Source organism: Chiloscyllium plagiosum, unplaced genomic scaffold, assembly GCF_037043375.1.
Source record: "Chiloscyllium plagiosum isolate Xiang-an unplaced genomic scaffold, Cpla_swu_hap1 HiC_scaffold_44, whole genome shotgun sequence".
In the NCBI taxonomy this organism is placed as follows: domain Eukaryota; kingdom Metazoa; phylum Chordata; class Chondrichthyes; order Orectolobiformes; family Hemiscylliidae; genus Chiloscyllium; species Chiloscyllium plagiosum.
Window position 1 is genome coordinate 21916676 of NW_028270182.1, and position 18658 is coordinate 21935333.

At 44.3% G+C, this 18658-nt stretch overlaps 1 protein-coding gene across 2 annotated transcripts; it reads right to left on the minus strand.

Annotated features, from left to right (window-relative positions):
- Window positions 1–2130: 2130 nt before the first annotated feature.
- Window positions 2131–17418, minus strand: LOC122548347 (uncharacterized). 2 transcript variants are annotated; one of them, XM_087983049.1, is made up of 5 exons: window positions 17248–17416; window positions 14617–14664; window positions 11383–11446; window positions 9330–9379; window positions 2131–8176 (listed from the first exon to the last, which is right to left on the minus strand). In XM_087983049.1, exon 5 carries the CDS (start codon window positions 5567–5569, stop codon window positions 4655–4657), a length of 915 nt encoding a protein of 304 aa, XP_087839175.1. In that variant the 5' UTR covers window positions 5570–8176; window positions 9330–9379; window positions 11383–11446; window positions 14617–14664; window positions 17248–17416; the 3' UTR covers window positions 2131–4654. The 2 variants fall into 2 exon arrangements, with proteins under 2 accessions (XP_087839175.1, XP_087839176.1); XM_087983050.1 differs by lacking the exon at window positions 11383–11446 and having other exon boundaries at window positions 17248–17418.
- Between the last annotated feature and the right edge of the window lie 1240 nt (window positions 17419–18658).

Consider the following 18658-nt stretch of genomic DNA (forward strand, 5'->3'; position numbering starts at 1 on the left):
TTCAACATAGGGGACGTCTTTAAAGATGGCTGATCTTTTTGTGGCCTCAACTCCACTTACCCACCTACTCACTGTAACCCTTAATTCCTTTACTGTTCAAAAAATTAGTTTTAAAAAACATCCAATGAGGAACCCTCAACTACTGCACTGGGAAAGGAATTCCACATCTACACACTGCTCTGGGTGAAGAAGTTCCTTCACAATTCAGTCCTAAATCTGCTCCCCCTAATTCATGGCCCCTCTGAGAATAGGGTTTTGAGTGATGATTCCTGGGTGAGAAAGCTAGGGCCTGCTGAGGAGGAATACAGCTTTGAGCAGCATGGCAGCTCAGTGGTTAGCACCGCTGCCTCTCAGCACCAGGGAGCCAGGTTTGAATCCAGCCTCAGCGAAGTTTGCATTCCTCCCTGTGTCTGCGTGGGTTTGCTCGTTTTCTCCCAATGTCCAAAAATGTCCAGGTTAGGTGCGTTGTTCGGGGGCAAATACAGGGTAGGAGGAATGGTCTTGGTGGACAAAATTAAAAATCACACAGGTTATAGTTCAACAGGTTTAATTTGAAGCACTCACTTTCAGAGTACTGCTCCTTACAACCACCTGATGAAGGAGCAGCGCTCTGAAAGCTAGCACTTCCAATTAAACCTGTTGGACGATGTGAGAAATAAAACTCACCAGTATAATAAATTTCAGTCCGAGTCAAAATCTGAAGCAGCGAATTTTATTGAAACCTTCTTGCAAGAAGGGGTGACCAGTGGGCACACACATTCAGGGATTGCTTTACAATTTATACAATTTTAATTTTTGGTACTCCCATTTACCTCAGGTCTTCATACCTATTAATCTCTCTTATTGTGTTCTGCCACTACCCAGCTGCACTCCGCCTTTATTACTTCCCCCCTTCTCCAAGTTGGCGACCCTCCCCTCTGTAAGTGCTGACATAAGGGAGATTTTGCTAAACCTGGATCTTGATGTTCTTTTCATTTTATCTGTTTGCTTGTAACATCTTCCATTGTTCATAGGTACATTCCATTCCTGAATATACATTTTAACAATGTGTCTTTTCTTGCCTAGTTTATGCATTTCAGCTATCTCAGTTATTTTGCTGAGACTGTAAATTATTTAAACTACCATGATGAAAGAAATTATTTACTAGAATAATTATGCACTAAAGTTAGTACCCAATTATCCACAAAAGTTAGTACTCAATTATACTTGGAGAAGTAACACTGTTTTACCTATATCCCACAATTTCCCCTTTTTCTTTTTATTATCTGCATAGTTTTTTTATATGTTGCTTCCAAACTGACCAACATTTTTCCCGAAATTTCATCTATTCTGGAATTCTTCCCAGGGTCACTTATTCCCTCATTGTTCAACAGGCAGAGCCCTTCCCCCTGATTGTTCTTTAAAGGCATTCGTGTGGCTAAAGTCGTTTCAATCAACCTTAGAATTAACCCCCGTGCGCAGGGTACAATACAGCATCCTACTGCAATTAGTACTCCCATCACCACGATCGAGGAGGTAAGGACTGAAACCACCACACCCTTCCACTTTCCAAATCACAATTCTAGCCATGATGAATTCTAGCCAGGGTGAATGATGTGCTGACTCCTGAATTTTCAGCTAGTTCTTCGGCTAGTGTTGTTAGACCTTGCCAGGACTCGAGTAGATTAGATTAGATTACATTACAGTGTGGAAACAGGCCCTTCGGCCCAACAAGTCCACACCGACCCGCCGTAGCGCAACCCACCTACACCCCTACATTTACCCCTTACCTAACACTACGGGCAATTTAGCATAGCCAATTCACCTGACCTGCACATCTTTGGATTGTGGGAGGAAACCGGAGCACCCACCCATGCAGACACGGGGAGAACGTGCAAACTCCACACAGTCAGTCGCCTGAGGCAGGAATTGAACCCGGGTCTCAGGCGCTGTGAGGCAGCAGTGCTAACCACTGTGTTATTATGGAATATAAGTACAACAGCGCCCTCCTAACATTACACACACTCCCCCTTTTTCTGCTAGGATCATATCTAGTTGAAACTTTATTGCTGGAACAGCACAGCAGGTCAGGCAGCATCCAGGGAACAGGAGATTCGACGTTTCGGGCACAGGCCCTTCTTCAGGACCGGAGCACCCACCCATGCAGACACGGGGAGAATGTGCAAACTCCACACAGTCAGTCGCCTGAGGCAGGAATTGAACCCGGGTCTCAGGCGCTGTGAGGCAGCAGTGCTAACCACTGTGTTATTATGGAATATAAGTACAACAGCGCCCTCCTAACATTACACACACTCCCCCTTTTTCAGCCTTAGGATCATATCTAGGGCCATTCTATTCTCCCAGGCCATTCTGCTGGTTACATCAAGTTGTTCGGCTATACCTTTAATTATGTCTCTAGTGTAATTGCTGATTATAGAAAATATAGTTTATCCAATCCACATTTTTGTTGACTGTTACCCACCAGAAGAGAGCTGATTCAAAGCCTGCCGTGATCTGGTTATGAGCTTTAAACTCATCAGGTACCCCTCTTGGGACTCCTACAGAGCCTAGATATACCTGATCATCAAACAAAGTACCCAATAGTGATCTCTTACTTCGCCCCCTCCCTTTGCTATCTCTTCCTTTTCAAATGCCAGGGTGAAAGGAATTGCCAATTACACACATGCCCTCTCCAATCTGGAGGTAGGGTGGGTCTCAATATTTTCCCTCTGCAGTACCACCACAGATCCGCTCGGGGAGTCCTTAATGCTGAGTAGTTCCCTCCCTTTTCAGTCATGTACTCAATCTCGGTACATGATTTCAGTTCCCCCAAATATCTGGACCGATCTGTTCCTCGCCTGTTTACATACGATGTGTGATTTCCGACCACAGCGGAAAATATGGGGGGGCATCTTTAAGCCTTCCTTCTTTAAAGGAGGGATCTTTAATAGAAGAGACATACAATCTTTATTACTCCGTGCAGTCTCATCCTGATACAGGGTTATCATGCACATCATGCCCCTCCTGTTTTGCTTCCCCCCCCCTCCCCCGAGTGGAAAGGGGACTACTTGGGCCATTGGTCTCCCAGAGGCACACGCATAACAATTGCTCTTATTCAGACGTTTCACAGTGTACTTTACCCATTCTACCCAGGCATTTGTATCCGCATATCCTGTTTCTACTTCAATGGTCTGCTTCAAGTCCTTTACCTCTACAATTTTTGTCACTTAGGATCAGAGTAAGGGACTTTACTATTCCTTTCTCCTACTCAGGTTCTGTCTTTCACCTGTATTTTAAAACAACATCTTAGGAAATTCATCCCGTCTGCTTTCCCAAATATTTGATCTAATTGGACCTGATAGATTTCTCCCCCTTATACCATGAGGTTTTCTTTATTGTTAAATATATTGGGTTACACTTTTTATCGGCACAGTCAAGAGCTGGCTGGAAGTGGCCTCAGTGGACTGTAACGAGTGGATTAATCAAGAGATCACCTCTGAGGCCTTCCTGCCTCTGCCATTCTTTACATACTTTATCCCAAAGATATCCCTTACACTTCGCTCTCCGGGACACTGTCATCCCGTTAGTCTTATCCCATACCCCCTTTTCAGGACCTTTTTCATAGAATCTAAGATGTATCTCTGAGTTACTGTATTGCCTTTGATCTCTTACATTTCCACAATCCACCAGCTGCAGGCATCTGTTTCATTGACTCGTGGATTTGTACTTTCTGGAACCATTATCACTAAGTAAGACGACCACACCATGGCCTTACAGAATCCTAAGACCAGCAAAGCTAATATAGTGTACTAAACATTCTTCCCATTTTACAGTGGTATTGAAGCACCGAGAGACTTAGCATACAATACTACAGAAATTATCCCGTGTTTGCGCCACTACTGTATAATCAGTTATTTAAAGTCTTTTCAACTTAAGTTTAAGTGGCTCTTTCATCGATTCAGTTGTCCAGACTTCTGTCTCAACTGGAGATTCCACTGGCCCTTTGATCCGAGTGTAGTGAGTCCAGCCTTTCTCTGCCGTTCTTACCGCTGTTTCAGTGGTCAAGAGTACTTGGTACGGCCCCTCCCAGTCTGGTTGCAATTTGGTCTCAGTCCATGATTTGACTAGGACCCAATCCCCCAGTTGGACGGCAAATTCAAGGGGTGGAGTCTGTGCCAACACACTCTGTTTCCTGAGGAAAGACAAAGAGGAGGACAAACCCAGTGTATACTTCTTTAAGAACAGATCTTTAGTCTCCAGAGTTGGCAGTTCCCATTTCGTTCCCAGATAGGGCAGGCCAAACAATATCTCATAAGGGGACAGCCTCATATCTTTCCTTGGGGCCGTTCACATTTGCAAAAGGGCTATAGGTAAACACTTAGTCCAAGGGAGTCTGCTATCAATGACTAATTTAGATAACTGCTTCTTGAGTGTCTGGTTCATTCTCTCAACCTTTCCTGATGAAGGTGGGTGCCAAGGGGTGTGGAACTCCCAGGACATTCCTAACCCCTTCATCACTCCCTGGAGGACCCTGGAAGTAAAATGAGTTCCCTGATCCAAATCTATACACTCAACTATCCCGTATCTGGGAATTATGTGTTCGAGTATCATCTTGGACACCCCACTTGCGGTGGCAGTGGCTAAAGGGTTCGCCTCCACCCATCCAGATAGGTGATCAACCATTACCAGCATATACCTCAGTGTTCCCACTCGGGGTAATTCGGGATAATCTACCTGAATGCTCTGAAATGGTCTTAGCCCAGGTTCTCTCTCTCCTGGGACTTGTTTTCTTAACACCTTCTTGTTTATTTTTTTTACACGTTATGCATCCCTCACATATCTGTTTGGGTATCGTATATATCCTTTTGCATCCATATTTCCTTAAGACTAAATCACACATTGCTTGCACTCCCCAGTAGCTCCCCTGATGTAGGACAGCCATAATCTCTTGCATCATTTTATTCAACATTTCCCTCCCATTGTGTAACATCCAGCGCCCATCCGCTGTCTTTGCAGCTCCTAAGTCTTTTAGCTCCTTTTCCTCCTTTGCAGTAAACAACAGGGTACCCTGAAGATCTGGAATTGCAGGTATTAGGGAGTGTATCACTGCTCCTTGTGGATTTAGGTCTGCTCCTTTAGCTACCTCATCGGCCAGTCTATTTCCCCTTAGTTCCGGTTCATTCCCCTTCTGATGCCCGTTTATATGAACTACCACTATTTCTCTCGGGAGTAACAGAGATTCCAGCATTTGTTTTATCAATTCCTCATGAGCTAGTTCTTTACTTCTGCTTTTTATCAGTGCCGGTTCTTGCCAAGTTTTTCCAAAGGTATGTACCACTCCAAACGCATATTTGGAGTCTGTATATATCGTTCCTTCTTTGTCTTCTAAGGTTCTGAGAGCTCTTTCTTGGGCATAGAGTTCATAAGTTTGGGCTGACCAGCCGTTAGGCAGCCTTTCAGCCTCGGTAATGCTTCCCTCTAACCCGCCTAATACAGCATATCCATTGTGCCTTTTACCCTCAATCATCCGGGAGGACCCATCGATAAACAACTGAGCTCCCGCATGCAACGGTACATCTCTTAAGTCCATTCGCACGTTAGTCTGATATTCAATAATATCAAGGCAGTCGTACTCTGGATTGTCAAGGGCCAACCCCCCTCTCCCTGCCACAGAAATGCAGCTGGATTCAAGCAACTGTCTGTGACTAACACAAGGTCATCCTGTCCTATTAAGATTGCCTCATATTACAAGATCCTAGAGTCTGTGAGCCATCGTCCAATAAAAACCACCATTTCGACTGGGACAACACATCTATCCTGGGACAGGCTAAGCAAAGACATGCCAGAGAATTCCTAGAGGCCAGGAACCCCATCCAGGAGAAAGATATAAATTGAAAGCAGGAGACAACAGCTTCGCTTCACTTGAAGGTTGCCACTGATGATGTTACCTAGCCAGGTAATGAAACGTCTGGATATCAAACCTACAGCTCAGTGAGCAAACCTACACCCTAAACCTCAACCTGAGCTACAAACCTTGCATGGATAATGGCCTTATTACTTCCCCCCCTTCTCCAAGTTGGCGACCCTTCCCTCTAAGTGCTGACATAAGGAAGATTCTGCTAAACCTGGATCTTGATGTTCTTTTCATTTTATCTGTTTGCTTGTAACATCTTCCATTGTTCATAGGTACATTCCATTCCTGAATATACATTTTAACAATGTGTCTTTTCTTGCCTAGTTTATGCATTTCAGCTCTCAGTTATTTTGCTGAGACTGTAAATTATTTAAACTACCATGATGAAAGAAATTATTTACTAGAATAATTATGCACTAAAGTTAGTACCCAATTATCCACTAAAGTTAGTACTCAATTATACTTGCAGAAGTAACACTGTTTTACCTATATCCCAGACTATAACCTGGTGTTGTGTGATTTTTAGCTCTGTACACCCCAGTCCAACACAGACATCTCCAAATCATGGTCTGGGTGGGTTACTCTTCAGAGGATTGATGTGGATGTGTTGGGTCAAAGGGCCTGTTTCCACACTGCAGGGTTCTGTCACACTGAACCATTTTTATACTAGGGAGCATTCACTAATGTATGGCATGACACCTCACTGGGTAGCATAGGTGACTACAAAAAAGCTGGACAATGTTTTCAAATGGCAGTACAGGCTGAATAGCCTGCCTATATTATCCCATAATTCATTCAGAACTCACAACTTGCACCAATGTCACAGGATAGGATTTAGTCAATCTACATCACATGATCAAACCATCAGAGTAAGCATCTTCACTTCAGAGAACCAAACCTTACTTTGATCAGGTTGAATTCATCATCAACTCATGAACAGTGATTACTGTTTGGTTGAGTAATGGGGGGAGGGGAGGAGAGAATATGAACTTTCAGGGTTTTTAGCATAAAGTGACATCGACATAACAGACATTGCCATAAGACGCAGGGAGTCTTAAACATATTTCCAGTTTTACTAACAGAACAAACTTTTAACTGGCACCCCTTCTCAATTACTGCATGTCCAAGCATCTATGCTGTAATTAGTGATGGATAAACCGTGTATTGCACTTCTGTTTCTGTCAGACTATCAGAACCTTCAGGCCAACGTGTTGATGCTGACTAGATATACTGAACTAATTTAGTCCCATTTGCCAGCACCACCCTCTGTGAGCAAGCTGCCCCTTAGGTCCCTTTTAAATCTTTCCCCTCTCCCTACCAGGGAAAAAGACCATGTCTACTTACCCTACCCATGTCCCTCAATTGCATAAACCTTTATAAAGGTCACCCTTCAGCCTCCAGCCCCAGTTCTCTTCCTATCCTTCTATTATTGGATGCTTTTACACTTTTTTTTTTAAAACATAGATTTTGAAGGAGGTCATCTCAAAGGTTTACTTGGTCAGGGTTTACTACAGTTATCTGGAACAACAGCTTTACAGTGAGGGGAAAAGATTGAAAAGGGGATCAGAGGAGTAAATATCCACACAAAGGTGCCAGAGGTGAATACAATTACAACATTTAAAAGGCATCTGGATGATTACATGAATAGGAAGAGCTTGGAGGGATATGGACCAAATGCTGGCAAATGGGACTAGATTAATTTAGCTGCATCGACAGGTTGGACTGATTGGTCTATTTCTGTACTGTATAACTGACTATTTCCTCAACCACCTCACTCCTGACTGGTTACTAGAAGGATGTAGATGGCCTTTTAGTGCATGTGATTTAAGAAATTAGAGTAGAGTAATCAGTTAATTTGCAACTTGAGAACAGTATAATCTCAAGGCATCCCAAAGCCCTTCACAGGCAATGTAAATGAACAGCAGCCAGTGGCTTAATGCAGAAAACACAGCATGCTCCTAGAGTCAGCAAGATTACACCCAGATTTCTTCTATTTCTGGGATAAATACCAATCGCAATTAAGGTGAGGTAGCTATTAACATTGACTGAAAGGCCAATGAAATGGAGCCAGAGTGGATTGAAGGAAGGAGAGAAATAGAGTACCACAGTCAGTAACCTACCACTTAAGAAAGTTTCTCATTCAAAACAGAATTCAGTGATTTTAATCAACAAGTAATTCAACACATTGAATAATGCCATAATACAAGTTTCATCCAAAGGTTCAATTTGGGGGCGTTCCAGACATGATGTCCTGGTGTCACCACTGGCCCACAACTGGAAAGCCTGTGAAGATAATAACATGGATTTATATAGCACTGTTCACATACACAGAAAATCACAATGCACATACCAGCTCCCTTTGCACAGCTGAGACAGGTACAACAGAGATGACAGTAGAACAACCTCAGTGAACAGGTTACTCTGATGCAGTGAGTTTTGAGAAGATTTGTAACTCAGGTTGAGGTTCTGCAGAGTAATATTTAAGCACATTGCCTTACTCGCTGAGCAAGTTTCACTGCTTCAGTCTGCCTGTTCTGAGGAATCGGTACATCTGGTGCCCTATTCACTGATCCCCCAGCTGGAATCTCTTCACCAGTACCATGAAAAGGCGAACGCCTCAAGACCACCCAGCAGCCCGAATTGGATTTAAAGTGAGCTCTTTGAGCTGAAGGCCACAAGCAAGGGACAGCAAAAACAGGGATCAGAGAATTAGATAGTGTAGACAGTGAAAGTCTTTTTCCTTGGATGATGTCAGCTTGTATGAGGGGGCATAACTGTAAACTGAGGGGTGATAGATTTAAGACAGATATCAGAGGCAGGTTCTTTACGCAGAGAGTGGTAAGGGCATGGAATGCCATACCTGCTAATGTAGTCAACTCAGCCAGAGATTTAAACAATCCTTAGACAAGCACATGGATGATTTTGGGATAGTGCAGGGGGACGAGCTGAGAATAGTGTACAGGTTGGTGCAACATCGAGGGCCAAAGGGCCTGTTCTGTGATGTATTGTTTTATGTTCTAAAACCCAGTCCCTCCACTAGTCTGCAATGGTTTCAAATAGGGGGTCGGACCCTCAATCTTGGAGTGTTACTGAACATTTCACAGGATCAGACACCAGAAGGCTCAAATGTACCACCAGCTCAAGGCAGATGTCAGAAAGCTGGTCAAACATTCCAGCAAACCCCACAGGGTATATCATTGCAGCATGGTCAGCGAGGACCCCTGCTAGTGACTACTAACCCCAACCAACCACAGGATAAGACTCAATCTGTTTCAGTGGATGTCGGCACAGCTGGGTCACAGGTCAGACCATCACTGCTTCCTACACTGATTACTTTACTCTGAGCCTTGCCTTGGCCATACACAACTCACAGCACAGGAGTTGGTATGATGGCGGTGGGCTCTGGGAGAAGTAGGACACAAGACAATACTCATACCTGCAAAACTGCAAGACAAGAAATCTCTTCCATCTCATTTAAATTCCAACCTATAACCAAAACAAAAGTTAAAATGGATTTAGAAAGTCAGGTACAACATGGTTTCAATATAGAAGAGCTTTAGGACATTGCATTTCTAAAAACTTCACTGATGACCCAACATAGTGGGTTAGATACCTTCTCACTAGAGTAGCACTGCTGTCTCAGCTCCAGAGACCCAGGTTCGATTCCAGCCTTGGGTGACTGTGTGGAGTTTGCACATTCTCCCCATATCTGCAGTGGTTTCCTCTGGGTGCTCTGGTTTCCTCCCACAGCCCAAAGACATACAGGTTAGGTAGACTGGCCATGCTAAATTGACCATTGTGTTCAGGCTAGGTGGTGCTAGGGGAATGTGCAGCCATGGGGATTCTCTGGGGGACGCTCTGAGGTTTGATGTGCTGAGTGGCCTGCTTCCCCACTGAAGGCATTCTAGAATGTTCAGTAATAGTAAAATGTCAAGTCAATTAGCATGGAAACACTTTGGTCCAACTCGTCCATGCTAACCATAATCTCAAGTTAAAACTAGACCCACCTGCCTGCCCTTGGCCCATATCCCTCCAAACCTCATGTACTTATCTAAATGCCTTTTAAACATTGTACCTGCATCCACACCTTCCTCTGCAAGCTCATTCCACAAGAACCAGGGTCAAAACAAAGGGCACCTTCCCCCCCCACCCTTTGTTTAAATCTTTCTCTTCTCATCCCCCCCATCCTCAGGAAAAGGCACCTGCCATTCACCTTATCCATACCCCTCATGATTTTATAAACCTAAGGTCTCTCTTCAATCTCCATGCTCCAGTCGACAAAGGCCTATCCAGCATCTCCTTATAACTCAAACCCTCCAAGCCCAGCAACATCCTGGGAAATCTCTTCTATAGCCTCTCCAACTTAATAACATTCTTCTTATAGCAGGATGGCCAGTACTCCAGAAGAGCCTCACCAGTGTCCTGTACAACCTCAAAACATCCCAACTCCCACACTCAAAAGACTGAACAATGAAGGTATGTAAACACCAGCTTAACAATCTGCCTGTGACACAAGCTTCAAAAGAACTGTGTGCCTGAACACAGATCTGTTCTACATCAATACCTGAGGCCCTACCATTAACTGTATAAAACCTGCCATTGTTTGTTTTACCAAAATGCAATACCTCATTTATCCAAATTCGACTCCATCTGCCACTTCTCAACCCATTGACTCAATTGATAGCGATCTCAAATCTGAGATAATCTGTCCATTATACCACCAATTTTGGTGTTTTCAGCAAACTTACCAATCACACAGTTTATATTTGCGTCTAAATATTTAGACAAAAATGAAACAAATGTGGACCCACCACCCATCCCTATGGAACACAGATAAAAAACCTTCCAACACACATGCCCTTTACTCCCCCAATGCATCATATCCCTTAAGTACCACAGGTTCTTCTGATTTGATTTAAGAAAATTGTCCTGTTGGTTAAGTGAACTTTGATTATGCCCATTCCCGTTTTGTGGTATAAGGGCCTTCAGGGGCACAATTCACTGATCCCCAGCTTGAATCTCTCATTGCTACCATGAACAGACAGACATTGAACTATTTCTCCCACCAGTTCAGGAGCTGGAAATGGACTTTAACAAGTATAGCAAAACCCAGTCCCACCAATGGTCTCAGACAGAGGTCAGGCGCTTAGTGGAGTGTTACTGAAGATTCTACTGGATCAGACAGGAGGCTCGATATCCCACCAGCTTCAAACAGGTCAAACATATCAGCAAACACTCTGGACAATCCCCACGGTGTACGCCAAAGCAGAGCAAGAACCTTTCCTACCTCAACCTCAAACAACCAACCACCGGTTAAGACTCAATTTGTTTCAGTGGATGTCGGCACAGCTGGGTCACGGGTCAGACCGTCACTGCTTCCTACACTGATTACTTTATTCTGAGCCTTACACTGGCTGTACACACTCACGGGACAGGAGGTGGTACAATGGCGGTAGGCTCGAGGTGAGATAGCAACAAAAGACTCATACCTGCAACACTGAATGCCAAGCAAGATCACTTCCACATCTCACCCTCAGACTCCAACCTGCAATTCTAACAGGAGAAAAGTTAAATTCATAAGGAAGTCAGGTACAATAATGTTTAGATATAACTAGATGACCAGAGCATCAAGGGGTAGAGTAAATCTCCCCTTGACTCAATTAACGCTCTGTTTTCAAAATTCAAACTGTCCCCAAACACTCCAAGGACAGATACATCAACGGTTAGATACAAAGTAAAGCTCCCTCCACTCTTTAAACTGAAGTAAAACTCCAACACTAATCGCCAAACACTCCATGACAGAACAGCACAGGGTTACACAGGGAACAGATTCCTCTGCACTGCCCTCATCACTCTCAGGACAGTGACATACAAAGTTTGTGCAATGCCTGAAGGGGTGTTTGATGGCACTTGTTTATTGGCTGGCTCAGTAAATGAGAGTCAGAAAGAAAACTGGATCCAGCCCATTCATATTAGAACAGCAAGGAGGGATAGCCCATCATGACACCTACCTCAAACACTCCCCATTTCACTTCCCACCAGAGTGCAGGTGCTAGATTAAATTTCAGGTCTTTAATAGTGGGAAATAGCAGAACAAAAGATTGTATTCCATTGTAAAGACAGTCATTGAGAATATGAGAACACCAAGGGTCTACTAATAATGGGAAAACTGGACAAAAATATTAGTGAAAAAAGTAGTGGTCGAGAAATTAACAGAAGTTAATAAAGTCCCTGTACATGATAACCTACACACCGGATGTTCAAAGGTGGCTATAGATAATGGACATGCTAGTGACTATTTCCCCCAATAATAGATTCCAGAATAGTGCCTGTAGATTGGATAGTAGCAAAATGTAACCCCATTGTTAAAGGGAGGAGCAAGAAAATACAGAAGTACAGAATCGCTAACCAGTCATGAGAAGTTGGAAAATACAAATTGATTTGGAGAACATCCTAACAAGGCACTTTAGAAAATAACTGCAAGTTTACGCAGACAACTTGGATTCCTGAGTGGGAAATCACTTGTTGCTAGCAGGAAAAGACATAACAAAATTCTTGATCTTAAAAAAAATGTTTTCACAAGGTCATACCGAAGACCAGTTAAATAAAACTATTGCATGTGGAATAGAAGGCAATTGTGGGCATGAATTAATGATTGGCTAACAGGAATAAATGGACCCCACTCCACACTTGGCAGGCTGTGAACAATGGGGCATTACAAGGATGTGACCTCCAGCTCTTTAGAACCTCTATTAAAGAAACGAATGCAGGGATCAGATGGAAAAGCTTCCAAGACTGCAGTTGCCAGAGCCGAGGAAATGAGAATCAAGGGGATAAAAGAGAAGTATTTAGGGTATTTAGAGAAGTGCTTAAGACAGGAGTCGACCATTCTGCCTGTCAAGTTTACACTGCTGTTCAAACAGCGACACATTTACTTGAAATGCCACATGAGCCCCACAGCACTAGATGTCATTCATATCATGACAGATACAACATGCAGAAAAATGCTAGCCACTTTGTTGGGAAAAACAAATGAAATGGAGCTTGGTAACTGTTATCCAAAGGTGTCAGGATGTCCTTAGTTATCCATCACTGACAGCTAACATGCAAACATCACAAGCCATGGAAAAGCAAACCTCAAGTGAAATACCTTTTTGCAGTCAGAGACTTGAGACTACACCTGAGTACTGTGGTCAGCTTTAGTCTCTGCCCAAAGATGGCTGTATAAGGCAAGAGGTTCAGACTAAACCTTGGGGTAACAGGATTGTCTTGTGAGGAGGGATCAAAGACTGGTCCTACAGTCTCTGGAGTATAACAGAACATGGGTCGAATTCATTGAAGCATACAGAATTCTTGTAGGGGCTTGATTAGATTAGATTAGATCCCCTACAGTGGGGAAACAGGCCCTTCGGCCCAAAAAGTCCACACCGTCCCTCCAAAGGAGTAACACACCCAGACCCATTTCCCCCTGACTAATGCAAGTAACACCGTGGGCAATTTAGAATAGCCAATTTTCCTGACCTACACATCTTTGGATTGTGGGAGGAAACCTAAGTTCCCGGAGGAAACCCACGCAGACACTGGGAGAACGCGCAAAACTCCACAGAGAGAGTCGCCAGAGTGTGGAATGCAACCTGGGTCCCTGGTACTGAGGCAGCAGTGCTAACCACTGAGTCTGAAGGGTAGATTCAGCAAGAACATTTCCTCTGAATGAAAGAGGTCTCAAGAATCATAAATACAGTGTCACAATCAGGAATAGACCATTTTGGACTGATGGGGAGGAGAAATTTCTGCACTCTGGGTTGAGCGCCTTTGGCCTTTTGACACCAGAGGGCTGTGGAAGCAGAGTCACTGATTATATTCAAGACAGACATTTCTAAATACCAAAGATGGTAAGGGATATAGGACTAGGGTAGGAAAGTGTCATTAAGGTGGAAAATTGCAGGGATCAAATCCACCATAGTTAATCTAGGTAAGACATTAAGTTGTAAAGAAGCAATGAGACATTTATAAATGGGTATGGATACGTTAAAGGAATAAAGCCAAAATCTGGCACATGGAGTTTAATGTGGAAGTGGTGCAATTGTACCAACATCCATCATTTAAGAATTAGCTGGATGGGTATACGAATAGGAAACGTTTGGAGGGACATGGGACAAACACTGGCAAATGGGATAAGATTAGGTTGGGATATCTGGTTGGCATGGACCAAAGGGTATGCTGCCATGCTGTACATCTCTATGATGAGGACACACGATCTTGTTGAATGGCAAGGCAAATGAATTATGGAATGCCCTACTACTGCCCACGTTCCAGTTTAACAGCAATTGTCCATCTCTGTCTGTACAGGGCATGGCTTCAGTTCACAGCCCCCTGCACAGCAAGGTGCAAAAGCAAGGGTCAGATTCACTGGGGTGGCTACTCCAAGGCACAAGTCATAAAACACGGACAGTCCACAACAACTTACAGCTCAAGTAAATGTTCTCAACCCCAGTCGAGCAGAGTGGGCACAGATTCCTTCCTAGTGATTCCAAACAACCACAAGGCAGAGCTCTGAATCTGTTGCAGTGTGTGTTGGCATAGCTAGGTCACAAGCCAGACCTTCACTGCTTCCTGCACTGGGGTTGTTACTCAGCTTTGCCTTGGCCATACACACACATGGGACAAGATTAGATAGGAGGGTGACAGGCTCCAGGAGACAATGTTGTAAGAAAGACTCATACCTGTGACTGCAGCAGGCAAGCACTCAACTCCTGTTCAGATTCCAACCTCTGATTCAAATAGAAAAGTACAAGTTAAAGCATATTCAGGTATAAGGCATAGAATTACATTGTGTTACACCACTTAAGACCAGACAGCATGGTCGCGTTAGTAAAGTTAGTGTTCCCTCACACTCCCAAAATAGGATTAGATAGAGAGAAAACCTTTCTCTACCAAGGACTGGCTTGATTGAATTTCGGGATTGTTCAATGAGGAGAAATGGATGCAAGCTGGCCCATTCAATCTCTACATTAAGAATCGGAGAACTCAAAAATTCTAGTAACTCTACATCTAATTTAGGAAAAAGGACTAAGTCACATAGTTGGGAATGAATTATAGGCTGCACGTAGGGAATGGAACAAGCTGCCGGAGGAAGTCGAGCTGGTGGGTGCCACCAATAGGTGGGATTCAAGAGGGATATGGGCCAAATGCAACTCGATCAGTTGAGGATATCTGGTCGGCATTGACAAGTTGCTTCAGTGTTGCATAACTGAGCCTTCAGGATGACTGGTATTAGAATGGTGGCACAGTGGTTAGCACTGCTGCCTCACAGCGCCAGAGACCCGGGTTCAATTCCCGCCTCAGGCGACTGACTGTGTGGAGTTTGCACGTTCTCCCCGTGTCTGCGTGGGTTTCCTCCGGGTGCTCTGGTTTCCTCCCACAGTCCAAAGATGTGCAGGTCAGGTGAATTGGCCATGCTAAATTGCCCGTAGTGTCAGATAAGGGGTAAATGTAGGGGAATGGGTGGGTTGCGCTTCGGCGGGGCGGTGTGGACTTGTTGGGCCGAAGGGCCTGTTTCCATACTGTATTTAATCTAATCTAATTAGATTTTAGTCTGTGCACTCAAGTACATAAGTACATGCAGTGAGAAATGTACAACGTCACCATCTTAATTACAAAGGCATCTAGAGACAAAACCTTATGACAAAAGCAAAAAAAAAGTCCGACATTACAGCCCAGAAGCTGTTAAGCACAGAAGAAGAAAAGTTAGAAGTTCAACAGTGTTAAGTGCTTAGGCATGCACTTCCTATAGGGCCTCGATCGCCTCCTTTCAGACCACCCCTCCAGGAGGCCTCAGGCCACCTCCTGTCACTGCAGGTGCCAGGGGACTGACCACAATGCCACTTTGGGGGTCGATCCCCTTTGCAGAGTCCCGATCCATGGCCCCTGCTGCCCCAGACCCACAAACTGTCACACCACGTGCACGACCAAGCTCTCTCCAGAAGCAGAGAGAAAACAGATGAGTCACCACCACCTGAATTTTGTAGTTAAAAAAATAATGGGAGACACCACTACAAGCAGTAGAGATCACAGACAAAGTGGACAGGGTGATAAAAGGAAGGGCATTGATTAACTTGTTGTGGCAAGATGAACAGGGGGTTACTAATACACAACTATATTTATATTTAAAGGCTAAGAAAACAAATCTAAGGCATAATTTTGTGTCAACAGTGATGGATGGGAGAGAAGGTTGGGAGAACATGTTTCATTCAGTGTTCATGTGGACTCACTACCTGAAAATGTATAAACCCTCAAACATTAGGCACCACAATTTACCAAGAGTGGGAAGACAGCGTTAAATGGGCACTCACTTTGCCAGTATTTTTATATCAACCACCGACGGAGTGGCTTTTCTGTACATCTTTAATCATATTTCCTCGTACAAGCAGTTTCTATCACAACTTCCCTCTAGAACTTTATTTACTCCAATAACCCACTGAGCCTTGAACAGAAACACTGAATTTTAAGGGAAAACATTGAACTCTAAGAAAAGTTCTGCCGAGGGGAGTCTTGCACAACTAGAAGTTGAATGTAAAAGCAAAACCGCAAGTAATTTTAGAATTACAAGTATTTATAGAATTCCTTCAGCGTGGAAAGAGACCATTTGACCCAACAAGTCCACACTGACCCTCCATAGAGAATCCCACCCAGACCCAATCCCCTACCCTATTATTATACATTTCCCTTGTCTAATGCACCTAACCTACACATTCATAGAAACCTAAAGCACAGAAAAATGCCCTTTGGCCCATCAAATCTGTGCTAGCCCAAAACCAAGCACCTAACTATTCCAGAACTACATGATGTAGGTTTAGGGTGAGAAGGGAAGGAGTTAAGATGGACCTAAGGGGCAACTGCTTTCATGTGTAGGATGGTGCATCTATGCAATGAGCTGCCAGAGGAGACTAGTACAATTACAGCATTTAAAAGGCATTTGGATGGGTATATGAATAGAAAGGGTTTAGAGGCTTATAGGCCACGTGCTGGCAAATGGGACTAGATTAATTTAGTGCAACTGCTGGGCATGAACGAGTTGAACTGCAAGGTTTGTCCCCAAACTGTACATCTCCATGACTATTCTAACATCAAAACATGCTCCAAGTTGGAAAGGAGTTATTTTTTCTTGATGCATACAGGTGGGGAGGTGAATAAACGATTGCAGATCAAGTGCATCTTTAACCAGGTGAACGCTCCCGAGATGCTGCAATGTTCACTTTTCCCCCCACGTTGTAAGCTTGCTCAGGGAGCTGCAACCCTCTGGCTTTCTGCATACGCGAAGTTTTACCAACATCAATCGCGCCTCTTTCAAGTACCGTTCAACGACATCTTGGCGAAAGTTCACTCGCAGGAGCCGCGGCAGTCACATCCAGCCGCCGGTGAATCAGCCCGAGGCTCCACGATGGAGGATGCCGATGGATACAGAACGGACGCGCCGAGAACAACCTCCACCATCTTGCTGCAGCCGCGAAAAAGAGAGAGACTCACGCCGGGAAGCGGATATAAGGCCTCGCAACTTCCGGAGACCGCCCCCGCCCCGCCCCGCCCTCTCCGGGGGTCCTTCGTACATTTCCGGAGACCGCCCCGCCCTCTCCGGGGGTCCTTCGTACATTTCCGGAGACCGCCCCGCCCTCTCCGGGGGTCCTTCGTACATTTCCGGAACCCGGCCCATGGAAAGCTTCGGGAATCTCCGGCAAACAGCCAAGGCAGTTACATTTGTCATTTAGAGTTAACTCCAGTAATGTTCAATTCTTCTCATTGCAAATGAATTCAATATGCATTTTTTGAGTGAATGTGTTAATTTTATGAGATAACCTGTTACATTAAACGCATAAAAAGGGGCATCATGTGAAGGCTATTCGGCCTGTCTAACCATTCAATACTATCAAATGTTCTCAGACTTCACTTCCACTTTCCTGTCCTGTCCTGTCCCCACATCCACAACAGGCCAAACATCGAGCTATGTCGTTCTTAAATAGATTAAACAGGGGACTATCAACAGAATAGAATTTGAATGATCATGAAATTTCTCCTCCTCAGTCCAAATTGATCAGGCCAATGCAATCACACATACAGGACTTGTTGGAATTGTCTTTATGTGTGCCAAATCCTGGAGTAGGGGCTTCCTGGCGTGCTGTCTGAAAGGAGGCTATTGGGGAGAACCGTGTGTGGGTAGCATTACTCCTTGGAATGTTTCCGAGCCAGGGAAAGTTACCTATACAAAATCAAGAGGACACAGACCTCATGGGTATTTTGTCAGTTGCAAGGATATAACTTAGATTTTTTTAAGGCAATTTGTCTGGGCCGGCTTGACCCTTTAGAGGAGAGAAGAGAAGAGCAGAGTAGCTTTTTTTGGTTGTTTTTTGAGGAGATTTGAAGCTCAGGTTGAGGTTCTGAATGTAAGATTGCTCACTGAGCTGGGAGGTTTGTTTTCGTCAAACCTACCTCCAGATCATATACAGCTGGTACAATAAAAATGAGACAGCGTTCCTCCAGGATCAAGGTACTATATAAACACACATACTACATGAGGGTACAGAGTCAAAATTCAAGTGGCGCTGGAAAAGCCCAGCAGATCAGGCAGCATACGAGGAGCAGGAAAATCAACGTTTCGGGCAGAGATTCCTGATGAAGGGCTTTTGCCCAAAATGTCGATTTTCCTGCTCCTTGGATGCTGCCTGACCTGCTGTGCTTTTCCAGCAACACTCTAATCTTGACCATGATCTC